Genomic DNA, 10,948 nt, shown 5'->3' with positions numbered 1-10,948 from the left:
CTCCAAACTCTGATCTAGTTTCCTCCTTGAAAACTCCAAACTCTGATCTAGTTTCCTCCTTGAAAACTCCAAACTCTGATCTAGTTTTCTCCTTGAAATCTCCAAACTCTGATCTAGTTTCTTCCTTGAAATCTCCAAACTCTTTTTTGAGGAGGTTGGTATCAGTCTGAATTGTTCTTAAGGTTTTAATCTCTGCCCTCAGCATTGTAGATTCAGTCTGTAAGGACTGTATCTTTCTTATAAAATAGCCAAACACCAGAAAAGCAACAGATCCCAGGAATAACAAAGTAAGAGGAATATCTGAGACATCCTTCAGAATATCCTCCATAGCGCAACTGAAAAAACCATTGAACTTTTGGATAGTAATATTTTCCGACATTTTCAATCAAAGGAAATTGTACTTGTATGTATGTATGTATTTATTTATTTTCAACCGAAAAGAAAAATCTTACCTGTAATGACCGTTGCCTGCCAGTAGGAGGTGGGGCGTACCTGAATCCACGTGGCAGTGGTGTTGATTGAGGAAGTAAACTCTAGAATATATACACTCAAATCCAGAGGTTAAATCCACAGATCACAAAAGGTCAGAGAGCTTCTAGTGGCCAATAAACAAGGCAATAAACAAGGCCCTGCTGCTCTGTTCAACCGGATGCAGAGGGTCGTGACACAGCCGCTGCGCTGTTGCTAAAGAGGCCTAGTGCTTTGGGCCCCGTGTCCCTGTGCTGGGATTAAGGGTCAAGCTGCTTGCAGCACTCCTAATCAGTTATGGCGGATGGCAGGGGTTTCAAACAGCTTGCTGGAACTTCAAAGGGAGCTTGCGCTGTGAGCTCTTTGACTCACATTGCAAGGAGAAATTTAAAAATCCGTGCCGAACAGGGCAAAGTAAGCCGGCAGAGACTGTCCGGACCTGTGTATCCTGGGAGGCCGAGCTGGGGGTGGGGGGGTGGGGCGGTTCTTAAACCAAACGTTGGGCGTCAATTATTGGCGAATCAATCCCACACCAGTTATGTTTTAAGGGGTTATTTATTTTGGGGGGTAAAACTTACATACACCATAAACCGTCAGGAAGGGAGCCTAGTCGCAGGAGCCAGGAGCAGGAGCCAGGAGCAAGCACCGGAACCAAGAACCGGAACTAAGAGAGCCTGATCCGGATATGCTTCTCTTTTTAAAAGAGAAATATACCACGCCCCAGTGGGCTGGTATTTCAGCAGCTATTGGCTGACGGAGCGGAAGTCGCTCCCCGCTGCACTGTGGGCTCGTATTTCAGCGACTATTGGTTGAGGCAGCGGAAGTTACTCCCACAACACTCAAAACTGGGATATTTTATGTTTCTATATGAATCTAAGCTCTGTAAAGCACGTTAATAAAATTTTGGTGGGAAGTGTATTGAACCTGTGGGCTTCTTTGGTGACAGTTATTTGTAAAATCATTTTAAACTATTTATTTTTATTTATATGCATGACTCTGTGTGTGTGTGTGTGTGTGTGTGTGTGTGTGTGTGTGTGTGTGTGGTGGGGGGGCTGCAAAGGTCAAAAGAAAGCACCAGATCCCCTGGAACTGGAATTATGGATGGTTGTGAGCCACCATGTGGGTGCTGGGAACCAACCCAAGTCTTCTGCAAGAACCTCAAGTGCTGTTGACTGCTGAGTAATCTCTCCAGTCCTTTAGTTTTAGAATTTTAAAAATATTGTTATACTCTGTGAACATAAGAAATTCTTCCATCTTTAGGGTCTTACTTTCTTTGATGTCTTCAAGTTTTTGTCATGGAAGTTTTTATCATGCTTTATTAGGTTTAATTCTAGTGGGTTGTTTCTTTGTTGGCTATTGTGAATGGGACTGTTTTCCTGATTTCCTAGTTGCTGACTTTGTTATTGATGCATTTTTTTAACTAATGATTTTGCATGTTAATTTTGTATACTGCTACTTTGCTGGAAACATTTATCAAATCTTAGCGTCTTCTGGTAGACCCTTTAAGGTATTATAAGATCATATCATCTACAAATAGGGACAAATGGACTTCTTTTTTCTCATTTGTATCTCTTTTATTTCTTTTTCTTGCATTATTGCTTTAGCTAAGATTTCCAGTTATCTATTGAATAAGAGGTATAAGATTAGAAATCCTATCTTGTTCCTGATTTTTAGAGGCAATGAGTTCCAGTTTGCCCTTCAGTAAGATGTTGATTATAAGTTTAACGAATGTGGCCTTTATTACAATTTTTCTGTTCCCAATTTCTTCAGCATCATTAACATGAAGCAGTGTTGAAACTCATCTAAAGCTTTTTCTATATCTATTGAGATGATCATATAATTTTGGTTCTTGATTCTGTCTACACGCTCTAACATATTTATTGATTAAAGGATGGCGAATTATTCTTGCTTCCCTAGAATGAGACCAACTTAGTCATGATTGTAATGTGTTATTTGCAGCATTTTATTGATATTTTTTGTATGTTTATTTTTTGCTATTGTTGTTAATTGGCCTTTGTATTACTGAATCTTCTTTCATAAAATGAGTATTTATTTCTTTCACTTATATTTTATTGAATATTTTCCTTCCTTCCTTCCTTCCTTCCTTCCTTCCTTCCTTCCTTTCTTTTTGAGGCAGGGTTTTTCTGTAGCTTTGGAGCCTGTTCTGGAACTAGCTCTTGTAGTCTGGGCTGACCTCAACCTCACTGAGATCTGCCTGTTCCTCTCAAGTGCTGGAATTAAAGGCATGTGCCACCATCACCCAGCTTATAGAATAGTTTAAAGAACAGTATTGATAGTTCTGCAACTGCCTGTTAAGATTCATCTGTAAGTGTGTGTCTGGTCCTGGGGTTTCCTCTGATGGGAGACTTCTTGTTCATTCTGATTTTTAGCAACTGTTTGCTTAGACTGTGTATATATTCTTGGCGCAAGTGGTAAAGATATGTATTCAGGATTTTTATATTTTTTCTAGATTTTTCCAGTTTGTGAGAATGCAAAATTTCAAAATAATCTTCAAAGATCATCTTGGTTTTGGTGGCATCTGCTGTAATACCTCAATTTCAAAGTAATTTTATTAGGTGAGGTCTTTTTCTTTAAGTTGACTTGGCTAAGGGCTTGTGCTTTATTTTTTTTTCAAGGAATCAACTCTTTAATTGATCCTCTTTATTGATTTTTTTTGTTGCTAGTTCTTTAACTTCGACTCTGATTTTTACTTTTTTTCCTTCTACAGTTTTACATTTATTTTATTTTTCATTTTCTAAGGCTGAGAGATGTGTCATTACAACTCAAAGATGAAATATTGAGAGCTCCTGGGTTTTTAAAACGTAGCTACTCATTGCTTCCCCTTAGATCTGCCTTTGCTACAGCCCGATGAACTGATTGATGTGAGGTGTATTTCTTATTCTGGGTTTTAGCTTTCAAAACATGACAAACAGAGCTGGAGAGATGGCTCAACAGTTGAAAAACACTCTCTGTTCTTGAGAAGGATGCGAGCTCAGTTCCTAGCACCCACATCAGGAGCTTCACAACCTCTTATAACTCCAGCTCCAGGAGCTCTGACATTTTTTCCTGGCCTTCACAAGCATCTGGACACATATGGGACACATAGCAGGCACTCGCACATACACAAAAATCAAAAACAAATACATTTTAAATATGAAAAATCAACTGCGCTAAAACCAGTGTAGCGATCCGACCCTAAATGAAGGAGAATGTTAGCAGCATTCGTTGATATGATAGAGGACAAGTTCGCTTTGCTCACGATACCAGAGGTTTTCGTCCACCACGGCAAGGAGGGCATGGTAGAATGACTTCCATCATGGCAGACAGTAAGCTGGGTGGAGCAGTAACAGAAATAGCATGTCTGTCGTGATCTACTTCCTCCCAGCAGGCCTCGCGTGCTATAGTTCCATCTCCCAACACTCTAGATGAATTTTGGATTCATTAGTGGATTAAACTATTCATTAGGCCACAGCCTTCATGATCTGTTCATCTCTTGCACTTCTTCACAGACACAGCTGGAATAAGATTTTACTAATCCTCCCATCAACCCGAACAAGCTGCCAGTATAGAAGATCCATCCCAGTGGCTTGATTTAAAAAGCCATGTATAGTGATATGATGGAGATATGGTTGACCCACAGCTAAACATTCCAGTCTGTTTTTTAATCCATCATAAGAAAAGGAAAATGTATTGTCAGATTCACCCTCCTTTCATCACGCTGATAGACTTGCAACAAACACAGAAAACACAACAAACACTAATGCAAACACAAAATCACGTTTATTTTTTTTTCCTGATGCACGAAGGAGCTCACTCAGTACAGTGACAATAAGCCAATCATACAAATACTGAGGGGAAAGATGTCCCCTTGACTACATTCACATGTATGTATATATTCATAAGAACAGCCATCAAGAGGTTAACAATAAGGTCAGGAAAGATTACTGATAGGATTTCTGGGTAAGAAGTAGACAGGTGAGTCACTGCCAAGTAACAAAGGTTAATAATGATACCAGTTACTCAATTAACCTGGTAAAAGCCTGCTGGGGATTGACGTTTCCCTTCATCTTTGACTTGGCTGGCTTTTGCATGTCACTGCATTTGGACGAGACCCACAAACTAACCCTTCCATACTTGCTCTTTCCCGCTCAGTGCTGGAGATGGGTAGGAACGTTGAGTTAGGCTTAGAAACATGCATGGCAACAAACGTCACTCAAGAGTTTGGGGGGTTATTTTTATGGCAACCAATGTCAAGAGTTTTGTTTTGTTTTCTTTCTCAGTGACTTTTCACCCATCTGCTTCCACCCAGGTCTTCAGAAAGACATTTATTGCGTCTTCTCTGGAGACAGAATAAAGTGCAATGTATGGAGTCATACCTGCAGCAGCTAATAGATTAGAAATTGCAAACATCTCCTTTCGGTCTTAAACAATATTATATAGAGTCTTTGTGATTTAAAAATCATTTCAAGTCATTGCTCTTGCTATGCCTCTCATTCTATTTGTTAATAGCTAAGGTAACTCTCTTAAAATATTTGAATATTCCAGCAGCAGCAACAACAGCAGCAACTTTAAAAAATGCCCACCAAGCTCCAGAAGCATTCAGCTCTGGGTACCTTCCTCACATGTATATTCAAGGTGGAACTGATACAATGCTCTTCCCAGCATGACTGAAAGGCTTCCCATATGTCTGCTTCTGAAGCGAAAATGTTTAAAAATAGGAATAATCTGGTAGGGAGTGAAGATAGAACACACTGCCAGATCTCACAGCCGTTATGTTTCCTCTGTAAAATTTCAGAGCATTTGCCAACAGAGATAGCCAAAGGAACACTTCAAAATCAGCTAAGCAAGGAAGAAGGGCTTTTCCACCATTTCCTTTCCTTTAACGTGAAGAAGAAAAGAGATTAAATATTCACAGAATTGACTTAGAAAGGCCCCCTTCTGTCATGAAAGTAGGCATCCTCTTGGATTCTAAAGTCTTTGACAGGGCAAGGAAAGAACCAGCTAAGACAATGCCACAGAGGAGAGTCTAGTCTCTTTGGCCCAGTAGAATAGGAAAACCTTTTGAGTTCTAATCTCTTATTTTCAATGCTTCCCCCACAAAATCAAATTCAACTTGATTAGCCTACTTTTGTGTTTTGGTTACAAGAAACTTTGGAAATGTAATACACATGATACTTTTCAGTGCTTTTTAACCTGTTACAATTAAGTCTATCAAGAATTCTAGAGAAACAAGTTAAATGGTATGGAGTAGGAGGGGTAATGTTTTCATCTTCCTTCCTTCCTTCCTCCATTCCTTCCCTTTCCTTCTCCCTTTCTTCTAAAGAGAGCAAACCACTCAAACAAAAAGTGACAGTTGGGATAGGCTAGGAACAGTGCAATTAGGCAACAGCAATATTTCAAAGTGCAGGACATCTGACCCTTGTGTGGGGCGCTGAAACAGCATAAGTCACACACTGAGGAACACTTCACTTGGGAAAATAAAACTCATAAGTTATAAGGGATGCAGGGAGATCAAAGTACATGTAAACACTTCAACACATTGTTTTTATTAGAAGTTATTCAGCTCATAACACACTATCAGGACTAATCTGGATGCTTGACCGGATGGTGTCAAATGACTGTTATTCCTGCTTCCAGAATTACACATATTTATGTTACTGTGCATGAATCTTAAGTTTAAATAAAACCTGATGCTCAATATCAAAATGCACACCCTTAAGGAGGAGGAGTGTGGGGTCTGCAGAGGCTGGAAGCAGCTGCTGACCGGCAGAACTCTTACTCAGCACACACTTAAGCTCCCGGGCCCACTTTACTCTGGTTAGATTCCCTGCAACTAAGTTCCTTTGGTAAGAGTCAAAAGATGCAGCAGAAAACACTTGCCAAACTCAAAGAGAAATGGGGGAGGGGATTTGGCAGATTGTTTTGATGGTACTGGTGTGCCAGAAGACTAAGACCAGAAATTGGATTTATCCACTTCTATCCCCACACCCCCACATACACGCAAAATAACTGTCTTTTTAAAAAAAAAAAAAAAACTAAAACTAAATGAGATTAAATATTGGTACCATCTTTAGATGTAATGTATACACAACCACATCTAAAAGTGCTTCTATCAGGAAAACAGGTCGGGACAAATTATTGCCGAGTTAGCATGCGATGTGAAACTGAGGTTTACAGGGCAGTGGAGGAACTGTGTGCTCTCGGACTTGAAAACACGGAATTAGCTCTATCACCTAAGATCTGTTGTAGGATAATATGGAAACTCACCGAAGCCCTGGGAATGAAATGATACGTTGACAAAACCTGCTCCCTGTTTTTGTTTGTTTATAGAGTATGGGATAAATTAAGAAAATGTAGAACTCACATCACTGCTTCCTAAGAATTGGCCATGCAGTTGTAATCTGGTTTTCACTGTTATAAGAAGGGACATTGTGTAGTTAGGAAAGCTAAAATGTCCTCCTTTATTATTTCTTCATGTCTAGAGCAGTAAGTCCTGCTAATAGAAGCATTACATGGAATTTCTATAACCTTCTCATTATACTAAGATTTTGATGCTAGAAAAACCTCAAGGAATTCAAGTGACAATTGGATAAATTAGAAAAACAGGGTACTTTTAATCTGCAGGTCTTCAGAGCCTTATCTACAGTTCTTATAGGGACTTGCACTTGGCTTTTAAGTTCTAGCACATTGATAGGAGGGCAGAGTTCACAGCAACAATGACCCACTGTGCTGAGTAGATGGGGCACTGCAGAAAGCCCTGTCCTGTCACTGCTAACAGCTCCCAGGGGGACAGTACTTCCCCGATTTATGGAGACCCCAGTCTAGACAGCAGCAGCACATGGGACTTGTTTCTCATCTAATAAAATAGAAGCAACTGTAACACCGCACAGCCAGAAATCAAGGTGACTTTGAAGTACACAAAAACACAACTATTTATGCCATGTGGCTATATGAATTCTATCCCTAAGAGACTGTAAATCTTTAATACTCAACTTCTGTCAAACACTTTGAAGCACAGAACTATATTTGAGAAGCATGTGGCATTCGGGTTCTGCCATTCATCCCTAAGAAAGGCAAAGCACAACAATAACACATCTCTGAAATGCAAGCTCCATAAAGTGCAAATTTCCATAGATAAGGTCAACCTAGAAGCACATTTTAAAATCCAGTAAGTTCTCTTTTTACATGGGTGTTCTCAGTATTTAATTTCCAAGCACAGTAAATGGTTCTTTTCCAATATCTGTTCACGGTCTAGCTTGTGCCCTTGCATAAAAATCTACTTGATGGAGCACACGGAGTCTCCTACTTTTCACTTAGCTCAGAATGTCTAACCACATAGGGATACTTCTTTGCACCGTATTTCCCTGCACAGAAAGGTTTGATTTCAATAGTAGAAGCACAGCGCCAGTTATTAACACTGCCTTCTGCATGAGTGTAACACAAATCTAAGCAGCCCCGAAGTAGGCACCATCTTGGGAGTTTTGAATGCTCCCCACCAGGGTCGAGGAGCTTGTCACTTCCTTTGCACAATTTACCAAGTGAGCACTGGAAGCAGACATAGAAACAGAAGTCATCTGAAGAACACAATACTTTTTTTTAAAATATACTTTCTAACTGGCACCCGGGCACAAGGAAGATGCAGAACCATGTCATCTCAGGAGAATATCATGGATGCCCAAGGTTTCTTCTTACACTGAGCTGGAGAATGGAACCACTTGCTTTCCGCCCACATAAACCTCCTCAATGTTCCGGTCATCTCCTGAAAGAAAAATCAAAGAATTATTTGTACTGTGCTTTTGGGTCAATAATTGCCTTAATTTCCTTTGAAAGAGACCTTAAGCAAAACACTTTTCAAAGAAGAAACACAAGCAAAAAGGAAGAAGCTCTATTTTTCCCAGATCATTTACAATATCCTTGGGATGACTTGATTAAGAGATGACACCATAGCTCATTGTGGGCTGGGATTTCCATTCTGTCTCTGAGGTGGAAACCCACCAATGTTCAATAACCCCCTGTCTCTGACATTTCTGCTGAAGGGGCTGGTTGGCATTTCCAGCCCCAGGAGAAAAGGCATACCTATCTTATTCCTGGAATCTTGCTTAGCACATTGAAATAAGCAGTCTACAGAATGTGCCCTCTAGAAGCTCAATTTCACCCAGCACTGAACTGACACAAAGAGAAGGAAGGCTGCTCTTGGGCTCTCCTGATCTAACAATGCCTCCGGGAATAGAACTCTAGCTGTGGGTTCATTTCTGTCCAAGGATAGGGAGTTTGGGGGCACAGAAGGAGCATATGAGGGCTTGACAAAAAGTTCCCTTCCCCTCTATGTCACAGCTCAGGACATAAGTATGTTCTTGGGGAATTGCTAGGCATTGGGCCAGTGCAAGCTCAGTGTTGAGAACTGTTTAAAAAATGAATTAGCACAATTTAATATCAATAGAGTTGAATGTAATGTACCTAGAACAGAGAGTCTTGACCAAGAAAAAGGTTGTATTTATAGCCCAGAAGCATATCTACCTACCTAGATAGAGGAACTTCTGGATAACAGCCTAAAATGGAAAATAAATGTGGTGAGAAGCAGTACTTGATACATTTAGAAATGAGATTCACAGGGAAATGCCACTGGCAAAATCTAGAAATTAAAATCTATTTCTTAATGACAAATTTACATTTTCATAAAAATCTATTTCTTAATGACAAATTTACATTTTCATAAAAAATTGTCTTTCCAAAACCAAATGAATAAATGAAAACCTAAACCCAAAGCAAGCAAATGAACAAAAATCCCAGTCTACTATTAACAAATGTTTATCCTTACTAAAATATTATCTATTTGTTGGTTCCTGGAACTTACTATGTACACTAGGCTGGCCTCAAACTCAAGATGATATACCTGACCTCCCCTCCTTAGTGCTAAGATTAAAGATGTATTTCACCATTCCCCGCCTATTACTGGAATATTCTTGGCAAACAATTTTGAAATTGTCAGATGTAGAGTCTCACATAAATCAAAGAACTCAATACAAAAAAAGATGCAAATACTTCAAGAAGTGCATTAAAGAAGAAAAATATAACTAAATGAATGAGATAAAGCCTATTTCTCAAAAATTAACTCTAATAATAGAAGAACAAAAGAATTTTTTATACATTAGCACATTTCTTATAAATAAACTAAATGAATACATGTTACTTTAATAATGATTGTTTAAAAAAAAACAGATCCCTACACCCCCCCCAAAAAAAAACCCCAAAATGACAAAAAGGCATTTTACTTTATTTTCTTTTACTTACATCAGAAATATCACCAACAAAATCCCCATAAAACAGATCAATAGGAGAGTCCGATGCTTTGGGGTTGATCAAGAGGGCATCAAACTCCTTGCCAACTTCAAAGTTTCCAATCTCACTATCTAGACCAAGGGCTACAAACGGAAGGGCACAGGAGTCAGAGTTACCATTGGATCATTGTGATGTTCTTGTCTGCCAGGGTGGTTTCTGCAAACATATAATTAGACCCTCCAAAAGTAGTAGCTGAATAGTGAAGCAGAGAAGAACTCTCATCCCCACAGGCCACATGACCTCCGTATAGATAGAGAACAGGAAAGCACATAGCTCCATTCACCACCACTGCCATAATTCTGATGAAGTCTCAATTTCAGTTCTGTCAGCGCACCCTACTGACCCCTCAAAGCAACCAGCTTGACACAAATCTACCTCATCCTTCCCTCCTCTCCCCAACACTCCTAGCTTTGTCTTTTTAGTCCGTGAAATAGTTGGTGGCATTTCTTGTCTTTGCAGTGAACTGAACCTCAAATTAAAAACTAAATCTTTGTGAAATTTCTAAAACAGGCGTACCCATCATGAATTATTTAGTTTAAATCCTTTGAATTGGGAAAAATATCCAGAGATCCTGTATCTGAAGCGTGCCAGTGATTTTGAAAGTGACTCTGTAACCTTAAAGGAAAGGTTTTCTGGTTGCCTAAAAAGAATAGTTTCCTAAAATAGGGCACAGGCCGTCTTATAGCTGTAACTCATGTCCATGGTCCCTGGATGCCAAAGGAGAACATGGCATTTTTTATAACATATTAAAGAATGTGCAGGTATTGGCTTTTGTTGCCAATGATGTTGTTTGACTGGCATCTCCTTAAAGTCTGTATTCTGAGAAAGACGGGCACTGAGGTCATTGCATTGAGACCACAACTCATGACTGTTCTGTCTATCCCAAGATCTACTCATGCCTGGGGCGTCCTGTCACTGCCTGGGTATTTTATGATGTGTAAATGTTGGAGAGATTTTCCTTTTCTTCTATGGAATAGCACAGTATCTGATACATGATATTTCTATGCACAGGCATCCTGAAAACTTAACAGTTATCAGTATACCAAATTTGAAATCGTAGTCATTCTTCATGCATTACTTCAATAGTGACTCTTTCACTCTCAGAAAAGAAAAGACTTTTTAACCTAAGGAAGTCTCATAG

The 10,948-nt window shown here is 39.5% G+C and overlaps 1 protein-coding gene across 1 annotated transcript in view; it reads right to left on the bottom strand.

Annotated features, from left to right (window-relative positions):
- Positions 1 to 4,229: 4,229 nt before the first annotated feature.
- The window catches only part of Gda (guanine deaminase), a 68,227-nt gene continuing 61,508 nt past the window's right edge, over positions 4,230 to 10,948 (bottom strand). Inside the window, exons 12-14 of the mRNA XM_048438698.3 lie at positions 9,760 to 9,890; positions 8,990 to 9,017; positions 4,230 to 8,227 (exon numbers count right to left, since the gene is read on the bottom strand). Coding sequence (XP_048294655.1) covers positions 8,157 to 8,227; positions 8,990 to 9,017; positions 9,760 to 9,890 — 230 coding nt within the window. The 3' untranslated portion in view covers positions 4,230 to 8,156. The remainder of the gene's footprint in view (positions 8,228 to 8,989; positions 9,018 to 9,759; positions 9,891 to 10,948) is intronic.

The sequence above is a fragment of the Myodes glareolus genome, chromosome 7, assembly GCF_982192425.1.
Source record: "Myodes glareolus chromosome 7, mMyoGla1.1, whole genome shotgun sequence".
NCBI lineage: Eukaryota > Metazoa > Chordata > Mammalia > Rodentia > Cricetidae > Myodes > Myodes glareolus.
This window is presented reverse-complemented; position numbering and strand designations above follow the sequence as displayed.